The 20,601-nt window shown below is 37.3% G+C and overlaps 1 protein-coding gene across 1 annotated transcript in view; it reads left to right on the forward strand.

The window, feature by feature from the left end:
• Nucleotides 1-17,819: 17,819 nt before the first annotated feature.
• Nucleotides 17,820-20,601, forward strand: part of Kpc2 (Kip1 ubiquitination-promoting complex subunit 2) — a 78,652-nt gene continuing 75,870 nt past the window's right edge. The window contains exon 1 of the mRNA XM_090414841.1: nt 17,820-18,137. Within this exon, the coding sequence (XP_090270967.1) occupies nt 17,882-18,137 (256 nt within the window). The 5' untranslated portion in view covers nt 17,820-17,881. The remainder of the gene's footprint in view (nt 18,138-20,601) is intronic.

Here is a 20,601-nt window from a genome sequence, read left to right on the forward strand (position 1 = left end):
CAGAGGTAACTACTTGACACTCTGGATATACTGCCTTCTATTTCACTAAGGACATGATCTTCGAATAGTTTGCATTATTGCAGAACCTTCAGAGCTCAATCGATAATGTACTTTGACTAGAAAGATCTGGAACACAATCTCTTCTAGGATGCAAATTTTCTAAGGAAGTTTTGGGTGCATCACCCCAAATGTGGAACAATATTCCAAGGTTGGTCGGAACTGAAATTTATGAAGTGTTAGGGAGCTGAGAGGAAGAGAAGCAATGTTTTGAATGAAAAAAAACCCAAGCTTTTTTAGGCTGAGGAGGCTATGTATGTAATTTGTTTGTGAAAGGATAATCAGAATGTGATAGTCAGCCCAAGAAGGGAAATTGGAACATAGAAAAAGCAAGAGGGATTGAAATAGGATCTGTCTTGCGGGTAATAAGGCAGGCGTGAGTTTTTATGGTATTGTAGTTTACTTTCTTCACGCCATTTGAGGAGAGTGGGTAAGAGAATCTGATGAGAGGAACCAATTCACCATGATATGCAATGACCAGTGAGGAAGCTAAGCTGGCATTCCAATTGCAAAATGCAGGAGAGAAGTAGTTTGTTCAGAAAGCCTCAAAGTCCGACACGATCGAATGCCTTTGAAGTATCAAGTGCGACAATGGATTTCTCCACCTTTCTATAGTCTGAAGGTGGGTGAGATTAGCGAAGAGGTCAGCTATAGAAAGAGAATGGCGGAATCCATATTGTTGATCGCTAGTTAATTCATGAGTTTCCAGGTTAAAAAAGTGAAGAAGTGGGATATTGATAACCTTCTTAATCACTTTTGAAAGCACCAAGGTAAGAGCAATGGGATGATAGTTAAATGTTTGACTTCTGTAGGCAAACTTCCATGCTATTGGTTAAGTACCAGTCGAATATAGGCTTATATAGACGATACAGATGGATGTTAATTCTGAGACACACATTTTGAAAACAGTTGGAGGAATATCATCGGGACCATGAACCTTATTAGTATCGAGATTAATCAGGGCTTTCTGATGTCCTGGTAAAATTTCAGACAAGGCATGCAGTGGAGTGTTGGTGGTTAGTGTCTGAGTTGATTTGCCTCGGTCGTCTAAGAAAGTGTTGGAGGAAATAACTAATTTCAAGAGGCCCGCCATTTCCTTGCACGAGGTTACCATGTTACCATGGATGCAAGATAGGTGAGAACAGAGAAGAGCAGCAGTTACTCCCAACAGCCTTAGCGTGGGACCAGAAATCTCGACTGCCAGTTCAGCAGGAGGAAATTTTATTGTTAGTTCAATGCAGATGTTTTGATCAAGAGAGCGAACGCATTAATCTTTCCATGAATGAAAGCCATAAAAATTCCGGAAGTCATTACAGTTGGTACAGTCGTGAGGTTGAGATTAACTGGTAGGAGGACGAAGCGTAGAGAAGGAGAGTTGAATAAAATTTTGTTCAGAGTTGCCAAGGGGAGAATGGACATCGGCAGTGTATTTGGATGGAGTGCTAGAAAAGAAAATGTCAAAAGTGTTGGAAGAATGACGAGGATTGTCTGGTATTCTGGTGAACTATTAATGACATGTCATGAATGATAGCAAATGATCCAGCTTCCTCATTGACTTGATCTGTGAAGTTGGTATATTGAGCTAGTTTGTGTTATGGACCCTTAAGACCACTAGGAAGGCAATATCATAATTTGGGTAATCAGTTTTGAGTGATAAGTAGTCAAAAAAAGGGCCGCATTATTGTTATAGTTAGGAGAGTTGTAAAGGCAGGAAATGAAGGCACTGAAAGTTATATAAAGAAGTCTTGAGAAAGAGCAGATCAAAAAGAGGGGTTTCAGGTCGGATAGCTTTTGATAAAGGATATCGGATTTTACAAAAGTACATGTTTGTTCCTCCCTTTTAGCGGAATGCATCATGAAGGAAAATGACTGTGGGTGTGGAGGATGCCAATTGGGGTTTTGCTAGTGAAAGGAGATCAGGTTTTTATGTTTGTAGGTGGTGGTGGTGGTGTATTTTATCAATGTTTGTATTGATGCCTTGAATGGTGACGAAATTGATGTGGAAGTGTATTATTGGAAGAAATTTGTGTCATGAAAATGGAAGAAAACTCACAATTCTAAAAAAAAAGTGCCACCTAAGTAGCTAATGTGAAATAACTAAAATGATCACTAATTTCGTAACTTATAGCCTGTGTAGCTGAGTGGAAGTGGCGTTTATCCTCCACGGCACTTGATCGCACGAATGAAGATTGGATTCAAGTGTAGTCGCCGACTAGAGGAGCATTTCTAAGCCAGTTTTTTGACTGGTTCTCGAGTTAGTCGATCTCTGGCAGGCAAGCGGGTTTTTTCTTTGGAAAACTTGGGTTTTTCGTCCTGTAAACTCAAGAAAATCGACTGTCGAACCACGCTATTTTCAGAAATTAAAAATATTGTGTTAAGGTTAGGGACCAAGAGATGGCGGCACTTGTTACCCGTCTCTTCACTACGTGGCGATTAACTTAGTGATAGACTTTGGTCAACTATCGCTAATTGGCTGTCAGTGGAGATTGAACTGCCCGCTTACTCTCCAAACGTTAGATAGGACTAATATTCTAGCCCTCGCTAAAATGCAATCCCACGGTCATGGGCGTCTGCAGGTGGGGAAAGGGGCACTTCCCCTCGGTATCGATTAAAAAATTCCACAAATTATAATCGTAAAATTATAGCAAAATTATAGCGTTGATTATAGCAAAAACTTCCGCATAACGTCTAAATTGATCTGTAGTGTTGGAGAAGAGGAGAAGTTTAAGATGTGGACATTCAGGTCACCTAGGATGGTGACTTCGCTGGTTGGGTAGCTGGATTGTACGTGGGTGGTCTGAAAAGTTCTCGACCTCGACCATAGATGGCAACACTATCGTCAAAAGATTTTTTTCTAAATTGGCACATCTTTCATAAGCATCCATGTGAAATTGCAAGTCATTCTATCAAGTAGTTTGTTTTATACTGCTGCCTGAAGCAAAAGTATTGTCTGTATCCCTTGAATTCAATAAAATTGAGTGTCGTGCAGTTATAAAATTCTTTGTAAAAGAAGGTTTAACGCGAAAAGAAATTCATTCGAAGTTCATAAAGGTTTATGGACACCCTTCTCCTTCGTTTTCAACAGTTAAGAAATGGACTGTTGAGTTTAAACATGGCAGGACCAGCCTTGAAGATAATCCATGTGAAGGACATCCAAAAAATGTAACAAGACCAGAGATCGTTGACCAAGTGCACGATATGGTATTGGATGACCGGTAAGTCAAAGTGCATGAAATTCCTGAGACTATAGGCATTTCAAAAGTACGTGTAGGATATATTTTGCATGAAGAATTACAAAAGGAAAAGCTTTGCGCAAGACGGGTACCACGCTTGCTCACAGCAGATCAAAAACGCACTCGCATGAAAATCTTTGAAGAGTGCTTGGAGCGTTTTAACAAGAATAAGACTGATTTTGTGCGTCGATTTATTATTATGGATGAGATTTGGATTCGCCATTACATACCAGAATCCAAACAGCAGTCAAAACAGTGGACAGAAGCCGATTCTTCAGCGCCAAAGAAGGCAAAGTCGGTTCCATCAGCAGGAAAGGTCATGACATCGGTGTTTTGGGATGCTAAAGACATTTTGTTTATTAATTATCTTGAAAAGTGTAAAACAATAACTGGGGAACATTATTCCGATCTTTTAACCAGACTAAACGAAAAAATTCGTGAGAAAAGACCTGGTTTAGAAGAAAACATCATCTTTCATCAATACAATGCACCTGCCCACAATGGTGTTTTGGCAATGCAAAATTAAGGGATCTGCACTATGAATTGTTGGAACATCCACCCTATTTCCCAGATATGCCTCCCTCTGACTTCTATCTCTTCCGGAAACTAAAACTCTTCCTCGCTGGTCAGCGTTTTCTTCGAATCAAGAGGTGATATCAGCTGTAGCATTGTATTTTGCAGATCATACTGAGAACCACTACAGGGACGGGATAATGATGATGGAGCATCGCTGGAATAAACGTATTAGTCTTAAGGGAAATTATGTTGAAAAATAAAAATAGGTTTGAAATAAGGGCCGTGTAGCTGAGTGGAAGTAGCGCTTTCGTCCTCTGTGCTTGGCCTCTCGAAGTTAGACTTAAGTTCAAGTCTAGTCGCCGACTGTAGGAACTTTTTCTAAGCCTTTTTTCGACCGGTTCCCGAGTTAGTCGATATCTGGTATGGGTAAGCGGGTTTTTCCTTACAGAAACTTGGGTTTTTCATCATGTAAACTCAAGAAATCGACTATAGTATCCATATTATTTCAGATAGAAACATATCTTGTTAAGGTTAGGTACCAAGAAATGGCAGCACTTGTTTGCCAGCCTCTTCATCTTTGGCTGCTATAATTAGTGATAGACAGGGGCCAGCTATCCCTGATTGGCTACCTGTGGAGATTAAACTGCCCACTCAGTCTGCAAAAGCTAGATAGGGTATAAAGGCCTCGCCTACTCCCTATAAGGGAATAAAAGGCATTAGCTGATTTTTTCTTTAAATACGTTTTTTCATAGGCCGAGAACTTTTCAGACCATCCTCGTATATTTACAAACAAAGCAATTACATCAGCAGCAGTCTTATGAAATGGTGCATTGTCTTGTTGAAGAGACAGTGGTCAGTTCCGTAGAAACGCCACAGAGTGGGAAGCATTGCATTGTACAGAATATTCAGATACTTCTTGGAGCTCAATGTTTGTGGACAACAAACAGTGATTCCAAACCAGAAAAAGGCCAAACTAGAAAACACGACCTTACCATCTCTTCACGTCACCGAAGTCAAGAGATGGTATACTCAGCAACCTCCAAATTTCATAGTTGGATTTATGCCCTCTGGTACGAGGCGTTAGCACAATTTTGGAAGCTCCCACTCGCTTCTACACTAAGCTGAAAAAACACATTTCTATATTCATGCTGTAAATTTTCTGATTGAAATTTCCCAGTTAATAGCTTATCTTTTTTTTTAAGCCTGCTAAACTGACGTGTTACTGATCGTGGATACGGAATCAAAGTGCAGGTGGCAGTATCGTCGGTGTAATTTAGCACTCGTGTAAAATTGGTGTTTTTAATTTCTGAGAAAAGTAGTGTGTTTATAGTGTATTAGAGTGGATTTTCATGTTTTTAGAGCATTCAGTGTCTTCATAACATATTGTTATTGTACTATTTTAATATAATTTAAATTCCGAAATCAGGAACATAGGAAGAATGAAAAATACTTTAGCAGCAAAATGGAAAATAATGCACGGAATCAGGTCAGTGCGTAATAACAAAATCTGGTAAGTAAAGTTGATTGTAAGAAAGGATGTTACTTGGTATGGTGACTCTATCATAAAACATCCATTGAGGAACGGTTATAATGTCGTTATCCATGAATAAATATTACAAATATAACGCAAGCAATTGAGAAACAAAAAATAAATGCAAAAGAGGTCGCAATTCTGGTAGGTACCAATGACAGCTAGCGATACATTCAGTATGAGAAATGATATGAAAAGGTTGTTGGAAGAAGCGAGAGTGAACAGTGACAAAATTTTGGATGTGTGTATGTTTGGAGGCAAAATTTTGGATGTGTGTATGTTTGGATTGAGCGAATTTGAGGGAAGATTGGATTTGTATGAAAGGGACGGCCTACACATGAATGCATTTGGCATTAGAAGTCTTGAGAAATTATTAAGTGATGAGACCTAACAGAAAGAGTCAGGGAAACTGAATTTTGATGAGAGGAATCGAGAGAATCTGTGTGTGTGTGTGTGTGTGTGTGTGTGTGTGTGTGTGTGTGTGTGTGTGTGTGTGTGTGTGTGTGTGTGTGTGTGTGTGTGTGTGTGTGTGTGTGTGTGTGTGTGTGTGTGTGTGTGTGTGTGTGTGTGTGTGTGTGTGTGTGTGTGTGTGTGTGTGTGTGTGTGTGTGTGTGTGTGTGTGTGTGTGTGTGTGTGTGTGTGTGTGTGTGTGTGTGTGTGTGTGTGTGTGTGTGTGTGTGTGTGTGTGTGTGTGTGTGTGTGTGTGTGTGTGTGTGTGTGTGTGTGTGTGTGTGTGTGTGTGTGTGTGTGTGTGTGTGTGTGTGTGTGTGTGTGTGTGTGTGTGTGTGTGTGTGTGTGTGTGTGTGTGTGTGTGTGTGTGTGTGTGTGTGTGTGTGTGTGTGTGTGTGTGTGTGTGTGTGTGTGTGTGTGTGTGTGTGTGTGTGTGTGTGTGTGTGTGTGTGTGTGTGTGTGTGTGTGTGTGTGTGTGTGTGTGTGTGTGTGTGTGTGTGTGTGTGTGTGTGTGTGTGTGTGTGTGTGTGTGTGTGTGTGTGTGTGTGTGTGTGTGTGTGTGTGTGTGTGTGTGTGTGTGTGTGTGTGTGTGTGTGTGTGTGTGTGTGTGTGTGTGTGTGTGTGTGTGTGTGTGTGTGTGTGTGTGTGTGTGTGTGTGTGTGTGTGTGTGTGTGTGTGTGTGTGTGTGTGTGTGTGTGTGTGTGTGTGTGTGTGTGTGTGTGTGTGTGTGTGTGTGTGTGTGTGTGTGTGTGTGTGTGTGTGTGTGTGTGTGTGTGTGTGTGTGTGTGTGTGTGTGTGTGTGTGTGTGTGTGTGTGTGTGTGTGTGTGTGTGTGTGTGTGTGTGTGTGTGTGTGTGTGTGTGTGTGTGTGTGTGTGTGTGTGTGTGTGTGTGTGTGTGTGTGTGTGTGTGTGTGTGTGTGTGTGTGTGTGTGTGTGTGTGTGTGTGTGTGTGTGTGTGTGTGTGTGTGTGTGTGTGTGTGTGTGTGTGTGTGTGTGTGTGTGTGTGTGTGTGTGTGCAAGAGCGACAATGTTAGGTAACTGTGATAATGATGGTAATAGTTATTATTATGAAAATGATTATGAAGAGAGAACGATATGGTATTCTTCCGGTTCGAACCTATCAAGCTTGTTTAAAGATGTCTGCATATGTAAGGAACTAAATAAGAACAGAGATCTGGAAGTTGTCAAACTGTGTCTTGCTGATCACAGACCAGAGTATGCAAAAGTGCATGCAAGCAAATTACTTACTATGTTTGTACACGAATGCTAGGATTATCAGAAACAAAGAAGTAGAGTTTGTTGCCTTGATTAATATATATTGGGACCTCATATTGGTGACTTGGATCCGGTGAGAGTTGAGACGTATGACTTCAATATTAGTGTGTCAGTGAGTTTGAATCAATCAGGTGTGAGTTGGAGTTTAACAAAATATATAGCGGGGCGTTGTTACAGACCTGGTGTATCGGTTCCTAGTGATGAAGAAATGCATAACCATTCATCCGCACGCCCATGCCAGAGATAGACTAATTTTGGAGCTTGTTGAAGAAAAGGTGAGAAAAGTTTCCGCTCTTAAGTGACTAGATTCGAATCGAGAACGGTTTTATTTGGGTGGTCTAGCAGTATAGATGCAAACATCACTGCTACATGGCTACACAGGATTTTCAAAAATCGAAGCAATACATTTTACAGTTCTTCATTACATAATTCAAAAGGCCTTTTGAATTATGATTATTTCGGTAAAACAGATAATTTCGGTATCCTAAGAGTATTTTAATGTACCCAAATAATAAGAGATGGAAACAAAATTAAATGTCAGGATTGCACAGAAATTTTATTAATCAGTTTCTGGTGAGATTTGTGCAAGCATGCTTGAGAAGTCTCTAAGAAAAATTGTGGAAGAAAAACTGAGGTAATAACAAGCGGATTCAGAATAAATGTAAGTTACTATAATCAAATATTTACTTTAAGACAAACAGCCAGTGACTAGAAACGTTTTTTCTAGGCCTTTTCTCGGCCGGTTTTTCGAGTCAATCGACTTTGGTGCCGACATGCAGTATTTCAGGAAAACTCGACTTTTCAATCTCGAAACTTCAGAAAATAGACAATAAAATGCACATTATTTAATGAAACAATACAATCGCAAAGGTTTAGGTCAGGATATGGCAGCACTTGTTTACCACACTCTTTCTCCATAGTTTTACAAATCATTGGTACCTCTGAACCCAGATATCCCATAGATACTAGCTGCACAGTTTACAAACCAAATTAGTTAAGTCTAATAGAGTTCTTCTTACTCTCTTTGGGGAACAACAAAATAAAATGTGATAGTGGACAAATAGCTAGTAAATGGGATTATAATATAAATATAAAAAAATGAGGTAATGCCTTTTATTCTCCAATAGATAATAGGTATGGCCTTTTAACCCTATCTAGCTTTAGGAGACAGAGCAGCCAGTTCAATCTTCATCAGTAGCTAACAGAGATAGCTGGCCCATGACTATTACTAATTATAAGCGTCGATGAAGAGATGGACATACATGTGCTGCTATCTCTGGGTACCTGATCCTAGCAAAATATGTTTTTGTCTGAAATAATGTTTGTCTTGAGTTTATGGGACGAAAAACCCGATTTTCTGGGAAGAACAACCCACTTGCCTGTGTCAGAGATCGACTAACTCGGGAACCGGTCGAAGAAAGACTAAGAATAATTCGAGTCGACGACTAGACTAGAAATTAAGTCTTTGTTCAGGCGGCCTAGTGCAGAGGATGCAAGCGTACTTTCACTGAGCTACACATGTGTTTAACACTTTCATTGCCAAGCTGAAAATTGGAATTTCGTGTGGTGGCCAATTTTTTTTAATTTTTTTATTTAGTTAGAGACGTCCACGCGATAACGCGTAATCGGCCGCTTGGTGAGAACTCGCATCGCGCGATATCGCGTGATTGCAATGAACGTGTTAAAACTTATATATGTATACTTAGGTTTTGTATATCTGAAAAACACACATGATAAAGCTTATCTAGAGAAGATCTGCTCAAAATCCTACAGTTATAAGGGATAAATGGAGATAAGTATTAGTATTCCTATTGCTGACAAGCCTCTATGCAATCCAAAGAATCACCATGGAATGTCAAACACATACCATAATATCTGTCATACATTGTCTTGAAGGCATTCAGTGTTGGAGCACTCATTACCCACTTACAATGCATCCGAGTCAATCACCATCTGCCAATGCAAAAACCTGTTTCACTTCCTTATTGATATGACTTTTTGTACAGTTTCCAAGGATGACTTCTTGTTCCCCCATTACTCATTACTCTTTGCGCAATAATTCTCATATCCATCTGACAGGAAATTCTGACCAGTTTATGTATCTCAGTGATATTCCACTTCTTCTCTTTGTCCTATTTACTGGCTTTGCAGACCATATTCCAGATGTCTAAAACCGACTTAGTTACTTTCTTTCGCACTTAGTTATTCATCTCTGATATGATATGATGTCAGAAATTCCTGACATTACTCTTCTTAACTTAGCATCATCAGCTAAAATGTATCTCCTCACACTCTGATTTAATATCGCAGACATATAATGAAACAATATTGGTTCTAGAGCAGATCCATTTGGTGCCCTGCTTATTCACTTTCATTTAAAAGTACTGCATCCCCATACACTACTTGCCCACCCCTATCAGTCAACCGTCCTCACCAAACTACCAAATGGCAATTCATCTCCATCTTACTCAATTTTATTAGCAGCTTATTATGTAGTAGCAACCAAACAAATATATCCAAAGCTCCAGTGACTGCTTATAATATTAGTTAGATATTATCAGCAGTTCATTTGAAGAAGGTGGAAAAGGATGTTTTAGATGCCAAGTCAGGAGTAAAACATTGGTGCATCTCCTCCATTGATCACATGCTATCTTTACTGCGATTCAGCTTGAGATCACATTATGAAGGCAAGTGCTTATAAATCTGATATCAAAAATCAAAACATTAAAATATGCTTCTTACTTTATGCACAGGCTCGAGAAACAAGCAGAACAAGGGAGTGCTTGGGGCGACATTCTATCAATATGCAATAAAAGTCATTTTAGGTCTGTGTAGCTCTGCTGAAATGGCATTTGAATCCATACCTCTAGGCTTCTCAGAAGAAAGGAGCCGATTTAGCCTATATATGGCACGGGAAAGCGGGTATTTTGCCCAAGAACTCGTGTTTCATCCTGTAAACTCAAGAATATTGTCCACAGAATTCAGGGTATTTCAGATAATAATATATAGTGTTAGGGCTGAGGACCACTACATGGCGGAAGTAGTCTGTCGTGCTCTTCTCTCTGGTGCCACTTAAACCACTAGTAGTGTTTGGTCAACTATTCTATGATTGGTTTTCTCCCCAATAGTCTGTAAAACGTTTCTCCCAATAGTCTGTAAAAGTTAATTAGGGCTAAATGGCATCCTCCGTTTGGGAATAAAATTCTTTAGAAATCTCCAGTATTGTAAGGGAAAAACTAAAATTGTTTTCTTGGTAAAGCATAAAACATAGAGAAGGTTTTGTTTATGTTGATGATATTATACTCCTAAATAAAAGGAATATGTCTTCAGGAGACGCTTTGATTATAATGAATAACTACTATCAAACGTTTGATATAAATTTTTATTCTCATTTTTCCATCTTTTTATTACCTTTTAGTAATATAAACAAGCTTCCTGGAAGAAAACACTGTGAGCTCTGTATGAGATTGACTAACTTACCTCTGGTTGAAAAGTCCTGTTAAAGTTCTTGGTGCCCTAGATGGGATTTGAGCCCAGGTCTTTTCAATTAAAGGGTTTCATTTATACTGACCGAGCTATGGAGACTTCACATATTAAATAAAGAAATAGGAAAAGAATGTAAATAAAGATGATATGGTGGCGAGTCAACTAAATAAATTTATTGTGATAAGAGAGAAATTAGGCAGAACTTCAAACTAGTACTATATAAGACATCGTTCAGACTAATTTTAAGACTGGAGATGGTATGTATGAAAATTCTGAGTGAAAAAAAAGGTGGTGAGTGAACTGTTGGCACCAGTATAAGAAATGAAGATTAATGTTAGAAAGGAACTTGATATCAATAGCACCAAACATGTGTAAGCTGCGTTAATGTATAGTGATATTGTTGTCATCTAATAGGTTCTTTCACCGAAAGGTGAGTTATCTTTCGACGAAAGAGACTAGATATCGATGCTCCCGTTTTTTATAGTTTTAAAGTGCTTCTAACTTCCGTTTTTAATTTAAAAGTGTTCCCAAGTAATTCTACTAGTCACGCCAAAGACAGCGATATAAAATTCACCGAAATCGGCAAAGAAGAAACCAAATTTTGAAGTGCTGAAAAGTGAAAAGAGTCATTTAATGCATCATTTAATGTTGCATTAAATGACTCTTTTCACTTTTCACACAATAAATTTTGCCTGTCATTTAATGCATCAAATGACAGGCAAAAATTGCCTGTCATTTGATGCATTAAATGACAGGCAACACGATTTGACAAAAGAAACATCCGAACTCCGGAAAGAACTTAATTCCCTAAAACTACAATACGAACGTTTAAATCAGCGACAAAATAAAGAATATCTTGTCATAATCGGTCTTCCTGAAACTGCACCTTCAGAAAACCTCAGAGACGTAGTTTTTCAATTAGGCCATACAATTGATATCTCCCTACAGCTGCACGACACTGAGACCCACTGGCGGCTCGTGGCTTGTAATCTTGGGGGTGCTGCAACTTTCAAAATATACATACACACTGTAAGTACAGTGTATGCGTGTTTGGGTAAAATATCGAAATTATGGTAAAAATTCAAAAAAAAATTAATTATGAAAAAATATTGTTTATTATCGATAAAATTATATAGTTTGGTACAATTCAAAATTATTTAAAATAAAATATATTCTTCTTGTTTTGTTTCATAAAAAAATATTTTTTATTATCGAAAAAAGTATACAGTTTCGTATAATTCAAAATTACTTAAAAATAAAATCAATTATCATAACCCCAATAATGTTCTAAAATAAAAACTATAATAAATGTTGTCTTTAATTGTAATGTCCAAATGTTTAAAGAGATGGAGTAAATACGATAAGCACTACCAACACTCTACTACTGGCGCAAACTGCATATAAACAACAGTGGAACTGCACGACGGACAGTGCCGCATTACTAACAGCGCGCAACTCACTATGACGTGCATATGCTTGCGCGCATAGCAATTTGACACTGGTAAACGCAGTGCTTCTAGCGTCCTTCGCCCTCCTAAGTGATACAAGATGGATTTTTATTATTTTTTATAGAAAATAGGAGAACTGGATAGGATTGTTGATGATAAAATTAAATATTACAAGCAAATATAAAGATGGACAGTGCCGCATTAAGCTAATACAGTGGTTCTTAACCGGTGTTCCCCAGAACACTTGTGTTCCGCAAACTGATTACCAGTGTTCCGCCGGTGGAAGATGTCACATGACACAGTTCTGAGTGTAATTGGCTACTCTGAATAAAAATATCGATGGAATTATTTCCGTTATGAGTACAACTAAAATTATTGGAAGAAAATATTTTAAGTTACTTTCCTTCCTTAAATACACACAATTATGACTGGATAAGAAATCCATTTGGCACAGTTAATACATCGAGTTGTGAATTTTCGGCAAGAAGAAAAAGAACAATTAATTACCTTGTCAACGGATCACTCTAAAAATGCAATTCTCTGAAATAACTGTTGAGAAATTTTGGATTTTTGTCCCAGTCGAATACCCAGCTCTCTTCAGAAGAGCACTGAAAATTTTGTTACAGTTTTAAACATCATATTTGTGTGAGCTCTGTTTCTCAATATTAACCAATATAAAAACTAAAACGCGTGAAAGACTTACTAATATAGACAAAGAGATGAGTGTAGCTATATCACATATTAGACCTGATATTGCTCAAATCTGCAAAAGCCGACAAGCCCAAGGCAAATGCCCTACAATTGCTTCCAACTACTTTCCTATCGCATTGTTAAGCATCTTATTAGGAGTTACCTTAGACCGAAGTTTGACATTTGAATATCATCTAGAAAATATCACTGGGAAATTAAAAACTTGGAATAATATTGGGGCCATAAAATAACTTTCCCACTTTGGAGGCATCTGTAGCTAAAACCAATAAACGGAAGGAGATCAAATTTTATATTGAGACTTTTGAAGGCGTGGGGAGATGATTTCCGTAAAAAAAAATTAGTACCAAAAGTCGCCGATAGGGGAAATTTTGGCGCTGGCAGAACCGAAAACAAGCGGATAATTACATTAAAGGCAGATAAAATGGAATAATAACATTTCGAAGGTGTAAGCGTCAGTCACATCACTCATTCTAGCTGGATATGTGGCACGTTACAATGATAATAATAATAATAATTAAACTAAAACAACAACTTGCGAGAGACAGAAATTAATAAAGTAGTGATTGAACACACAGGAAATAATATTTTTTTCATCAGAATCAGGGTCCTCTGGACAACATACACGATTTTCAAAGTGTTGACCTTTCTTGTGTACAACAAATTGCATCTGGTGAGCAACATGCTCTACACTTGAGTGTAAGGAGTCAGATCGGATGTTCATAACAGCCCGTTTTATGTTCTCTTTCAAGGCATGCAAGTTGTGAATGCCACCAACATACACAACGGATTTCAAATACCCCCACAGCCAAAAGTCACATGGAGTGATGTCCTGGGATCGAGGCTGACATGCCGTAGGAAAGAACTGGCTGAAAACCTCTCATTACTGAAATGCTGGCGTAAAAGGCGCTGTACTGAACGTTCAATGTATGGTCATGCTCCATTCTGCATAAAAAGTATGGCCCTGTTATGAAATCGGCTGTGAAGCCACACCACCAACATACACAACGAATTTCAGTTACTTTTGGAGAATGCAGTGGTACTTGCTGGATCGCTTGGGGATGTTCAGTTGCCCAAATTCTGCAGTTGTGAGTGTTGACCGACCCATTCAGATACAAACGAGCCTCATCACTCCCACAATATTCTCCAAGGCCAGTCATTGCCGACCTTCATTCGGGCAAGAAACGTTAGCTCGGAGATCATGCGCTTATCATAATCCGCCTAGTTAGTGCTTACACACGACTGAACTTATACGGATAGAAGTGAAGCATTTTCCGTAAGGTTTTCCAGACTGTACTATAAGCTATATCAAGTTTGCCAGCTATGGCACGAGCGATTAAACCGGTACTGATCCCTGTGTCGTCGAACACCGCAGTAGCAACGACTGTTACTGTCTCTTGTTGCACTGCTTTCTGTCTTCTGCCAGGTCTAACTCTTAGTGATCCAGTTTCTTCAAACTTCTTAATCATAGCTCTCTCAGTGCTACAACTGACATAGGACCTGTACGCAGGTTATGAAGCGTTCTAAATTCCCGAAGGGTTGCTACAGCATTGCACTGTTTAAAGTAAATCAACTTAACAAGTAAAGCACGCTGAGGCAAGGTAGGACTCACATTGAGCACAATTCGTCAGACATTCGAATAACTGCGTCAACGGTCCCAATCCCTTTTTAGGTGGAATTGGTGGCTCTGTTGTCATGTACGCACAGTAAAATTTGCATAATCCTTTTTACCTGTGTTTACTGCAACTATCTGATTGCTTTCGGCTCCACCAACGCCAACATTTCACCTATCGGCGACTTTTGGTACTAAATCTTTTTTTCACGAAAATCATCTATCCATGCCTTTAAAGGTCAATATAAAAGTTGGTCTCATTCCATTTATTGGTTTTAGCTATAGATGCCTCCAAAGAGGGAAAGTTATTTTATAGCCACCCTGTATAATACATGAACTTGCTGGTACTTCTTGAGGTGCTGATGCCAACACACTGCATACTACTGCACTGTCTTTGGTCTATTCTACCGAAGAGTACTCTGCTTCTGTGTGGCTGAACAGTGCACATGCTTCGTTAGTCGATGTCCAGCTGAATCAAACTATGAGAATAATCTTTGGTGCTCTAAGAGCTACTCCTGGCTACTGGCTCCTAACTCTCCATACTATAGCTCCTCCCTCACTTCACAGGACCCAAACCTTAAGTAAATTATGGACAAAATAATTGGAAACAGTTCCTTGCCTATCCACCAAGACATTTCTTTCCATACCTCACAAAGATTGAAATCCAGGCACCCTACCTGGAGGAGTGCAATACAAATGAACAGCCAGAATTTCGACCTATGCGCATCATGGGGAGAGTATTGGCTTCAACATAGCTCCAATTTTCAAATCCAACATCTTGTTTGGAGGGCTTCTATCTCCCTAAACATGTATGGACCACTTTAAATTGGATTAGAACAGGGCATGGGTGATGTAAGCATCTCTTGCATAAATGGTCCGATACTCTAAACTGTGAATGCAAAAGTGGGATCCAGACCATCAATCACATTGTACTTGAGAGCCCTATCTACTGATTCACAGGCATTAAGAGGACATTTTAAACTCACCCTAGAATCCCTAGAGTGGATCTGGGATTTAAGGATTAAGCTCTGATTCCTGACCCTTAATTTTTAATGTTTAATCATTTCAACTTATTGTACCCCTTTTAATATGATTTTTAAAATTGTTTTTCTGTTGTTTTATGTAATATGTGTGTAATGTCCTGAGACCTGTACATCATATGCTAAATAAACAATGCATATTTTTATTGTTAGTTTTATGACCCTAATACTTTTGGTGTTCCCCAAATTTTTCTTACAATCAAAACTGTTCTGTGACTTTGAAAAGCATAAGAACCACTGCCCTAATAGCTCACATCTCACTATCATGTGCATATACTTGCGTGCATAAATATGGCACTGTCGTAAACACAGTGCTGCTAGCATCCTTCACCCTCCTAAGTGCTACAAGAGAGATTTTTATTATTTTTTATACAAAACAAGAGAATTGTATAGGATTGATGATAATAAAATTAAATATTAAAAGCAAATATAAATAAATTAATAAACATATTTATGTATCGAGAAAAACTGAGGGTGCTGCAGTTCTGCAGTGCCTATTCATGAGCCACCCCTGTTCAGACCATAAATCAGATTCCTAGGAAGAGCAAAAAACAAGACTTGCCATGACCTGCACCAGTCATAGTTTGTCTTACAAGCAAGTCCATAAGAGACAATCTCATAAAAGCCAGCAGACAGAAAAAATCAGTTGGCAAGGACTCGAACGCATTGCAAGAACATACACCAATCTTGCTATTCGAATATTTAACATCATTCAACCAGAATCTGTTGTACCAAGCAAGAAAAGCAAAAAGAGAAAAATATCACAAATTTTTGTGGATCAGAGATGCCAAGATATTCTTGAGGAAGTCACAAACTTCAAAGCCGATACAAATCAAATGCTCCGAAGACATAGAAAGACTGACACAGTGAAAAAAAAGTCACTTAATTAGTTCAAAAAGAAGACCACAACAAAAATGAATGCAAACTATCAAGACAGAGATGTAATAACACCAGAAATATATCGGCAATTTCCACTTTGATCAGACCTTTCAGATCATTCATTTGACCTCTCAAACATCAGCCTACTTCCAACACAACAATTAAATCAATAAAAAATATCTAACCGGTGCCATCCTCAGATAAGCTTATTAAAAAGCTTCGAGGATGCAAGCTGAGACATTACATCTCAACCAAGATCAACAGAAAGGTAAAAAACATATTACATTGAAGGTGCTGTAGTTACAGCGCCTAAATATATTAAAAGCAAAAATTGTAAAATATTATATAACTTATTGTTATACTATAAATGCTGTTAAAATATGTAATCTTATTCAATTGAACTATAAATTTACTATCTATAGTAACTATTATTAAAATATTATACAAAAAAAGGAAAATTTGTGTGAAATTCATTGTTAAAAACATGTTTTGTAAATGCATAATATGCATTCATAATTTTAATAATAAAAATCATTGAATTAAAAAAATATATATATATTATTATTATTCGTGACACATCCAAGGAGTCTGAAGACTAAATGCAGGAGGACACCTACTATATGCATTGCAAGACAATACACCAATCTTCCTATCCTAATTTAACACCATTCAACCAGAATCTGTTGTATCAAGCAAGAAAAGCAAAAACAGAAAAAAATTACCAATTTTTGTGGATCAGAGATGCCAAGATTTTCTTGAGGAAGTCAGAAACTTCAAAGCTGATACAGATTAAAAGCTCAGAAGACATAGAAAGGTTGCCACAGTAAACAAAAAAAAGTGTCCTAATTAGTTCAAATAGAAGACCACTATAAAAATGAATGTGAACCATCAAGACAGATGCAATAACATCAGAATATATCGGCAATTTCACTTTGATCGGACCTTTCAGATCATTCATTTGACCTCCCAAACACAGCAATCAAATCAATAAAAAAGTATATATATATATAACCGGTGTCATCCTCAGATAAGCTTATTTTATTAAAAAGCTTCGAGGATGCAAGTAGAAACATTACATCTCAACCGAGATCAATAGAAAAAAAAAATTATTTATTACATTGAAGTGCTGTAGTTACAGTGCTTAAATACATTAAAAGCAAAAATTGTAAAATATAACTTATTTTATCCTATAAATGCTGTTAAAAATAAAAATAAAAGATATAATAATAATAATAATAATTATTATTATTTAATTAATCAATCCTTTGATGTAAAGGTTTCTTAGAATAATAACAACATAATAATAAAATAATAGGAATTAATGAGTAAAAAAATTATAAAAAAATTATTATTATTATTATTATGCGTTAACTGATTTTTTTTTTTTTTTGGTAGTAGTAGTAGTATGATAATATTTTTTTTTTTTTTTTTTTTTTTTTTTAACAGTGAGATTATAAATACAAAAGGAATATTCACGAGGAAGATTCGAATAGTGACATAAGATTAACGAAAGATGGCTCTGTGTGTGAACAGCTGTCTACACATGGATACCAAAGGTAGCGAGTTGATAGAAGAAAAGCTGAATTGCGTTACTATTTTGGCAATCATTACTTTAACTTGTTGACGAATTTCATGTTACGTCAGTTATGTTTTTAGTAGATACAGACTTTTTTAGTTTACAGATAATGAAGGTTACAGTCATTAGTTTAAAGGGTAAAGAGTGGGTAGTAGATGTACTGCCAGAATTTACGATTGATAAATTAAAATTAATGGCTCTTAGTCACTTTTTTAATCCTGTTGATAGCGTTAAAGTTGCAGAAAATTATAAGTTGGTGTTGGTGTCTAAAGGACGACCTTTACCAGATGAGAGTACAGTTCGAGACGAGATGCTTACTGAAAAAGGTAAGTTTATACAGTTTCGCTCCCCCCCCCCCCCCCAGTTGTGATTTCATTGTTTTCATTATACTTCTTTGTTTTTGGTCATTGGTACTCATACTTCACCACACACATTCAGATGTGAATTTATGAAATTACCCCCTCCGCCTTTTGCTAGTCTGGAAAATCTTTATACCCTCTAGAACAGCGCTCCCCAAACTGTGGGCCGTAGCTTCCCTTGGGGGCCATTAGTTTTGCGGAGGGGAGCCATGAAATAATGAAAACAAATTTAAAATGTTTTATGACTAAGTGTGCCATGTCAAATGTGTATGTAAGATGATAAAAATACAATCTTTGCATTTGATTTTTGCGATATTCGCTGTGTAATATTTTAGTGACTATAGCTAAATATAATTAAAAATTTTTTTTTAAAGTGTATTGTTAATGTAATGTAAAGTGAACTAGTTTTTGATTTACTCATGTTTTATTTTGTCTTGTATTAAGAATAGTGCATAGAATAATGCATAGTACATAAAATTCAAATAACATCCCAAGTGATGATTGCAGTGATGATGAGGAGGAGGACATTGACATACAGAAGCAAAGAAGTTATTGTTCCCTTGAATAAGCTTTGATTAGGCTACATATGGACTCGCCTACTGCCTATACGGGAATAAAAAGGCATTAGCGGATTTTTTTTTAAATAAAAATAATAAATATTATAATAATATATGTCTGTATTACGATTTTTTTTTTATTCGAGGGGGCTGTGAAATATTTAAATTTTTCCAAGGGGACCTTTACATCCATGAGTTTGGGAAGCACTGCTCTAGAATATACAGGTCTAGAGGGACTAAGGATGATGATACGTGTGTCTTTTGTACACATTTAGACACACACACTTTATGTATGGAACTGGAAAGCAGCAAGCATTTTTTCAGTCTTTCTTTATGGGTATGTAGTATTTTCTTTATTGATGATGTAAAGCCACTTATCAAAGAGAAAGAAATCTGCATTCATATTCTTGTGAAAAACAGAATGTCAGATGAGGAGATCTTTGTTAGTGTTGTATACTAGTGTCTTAATTATGCTTAGTTTCAAACACTTAGGATGAGTGCAAGTTTTGTGAATATGTCTAGAGGTAAAATTGGGTATTAACTACACAGAAGAACTTACTGATCAATTAGGAATTCAGCTAGCAATATTTTGTTTGATTGACTCCTACTGAATGTTGATGGATATCGTCGATTTTATTTGGAGAAAGCTCAGATTTGGAAAACTGTCAAATAATAAATGTATCCTTACTGTAGCATTATCAGCCTGATTGACTGAGTGCTTAGTGTATTGTATCTATTCTCCAACCAGTAGGCTGTGGATTCAAATCCCACCATGGGTATGAATGTATATATGTATGTTGTGATTGTCTTTAGACAATAGATAAATTTCATTGCTTAGAAAGTTTAGGGCATTTGCAGAAGTTCTTACTGCCTGTTGATATATTATTATTATTATTATTGTTGTTGTTGTTACGTTACACCTCCAGGGAGTACAAGGACTCATTGTGGGAGGGCACACTATTCTACCTCACTAAATACATCTCATCCTCTCCACTACTATTTAATTCTCCAACTGCAACTACTACCATCAACGGCATCTATTGCCCATCACCACCAGAAATTGTGTATGTAAATTGTGTGTGTCTTGAAGGCCGATTTATCTGTACGGGATGAAAAACCAGTGTTTCCGGGAGAAAAAACCCTGCTACCACCGTATGAGATCGGCTAACTCGCCTTCAACTGAAAAAGCCCATATAAGGATTCCCTTCGTCACGATGAGGATCGAACCCATGTCTTTATATGCCTTTCCTTTGTGTACAAAGTAACTTTCTTTGCACATGAAATTAAATAAATGAACATCTTTAGCAAGGAACTTGTCAATAAACTGCTTAGTAACTGCATTGAACATGGCTACTGTCTTATGCATCAAACACACACACACTGTAAGAAAGACATTTTAGTAATCCATTTACAGTTCTAGTATCACTAGTATTTTTTTTGAAGAAAAAAAATATTAATACCTAAACAGTGTTATTATTTGTTATTATTGAAATAAATAGTATTTATTGGCTTGGTTGACCAACTGAATAGCATGACTAACCACTCTCCAATCAACAGGTTGGTTTGAGAGTAGGTATGCTATCTAGAATTTTCCTTTTTTGTATTATGAGTAAGATTTATATAAGCATACTTGAAAACTGCTTAAACATTGTGAAAGAGAAACCTGTGGCAGAAAATGGGTTCAGAAGAAATAGGGTTGTCGGGATTGGACTGTTACAGCAGATAGTTGTGAATCATCGCTATATGATTTCTTTTCTTTCTTTCTTGTTGATCACTAACCCACATTATGGTACTGATGTGGTACAGGTTTTGTAACATTTCGTGTGTGTGTGTGTGTGTGTTAAAATTTTGTAATATACAAAAGGCATATAATA

Source organism: Typopeltis vanoorti, chromosome 26 (genome assembly GCF_054136105.1).
Source record: "Typopeltis vanoorti isolate ZY-2024b chromosome 26, IOZ_Tvanoo_1.0, whole genome shotgun sequence".
Taxonomy (NCBI): Eukaryota; Metazoa; Arthropoda; class Arachnida; order Uropygi; family Thelyphonidae; genus Typopeltis; species Typopeltis vanoorti.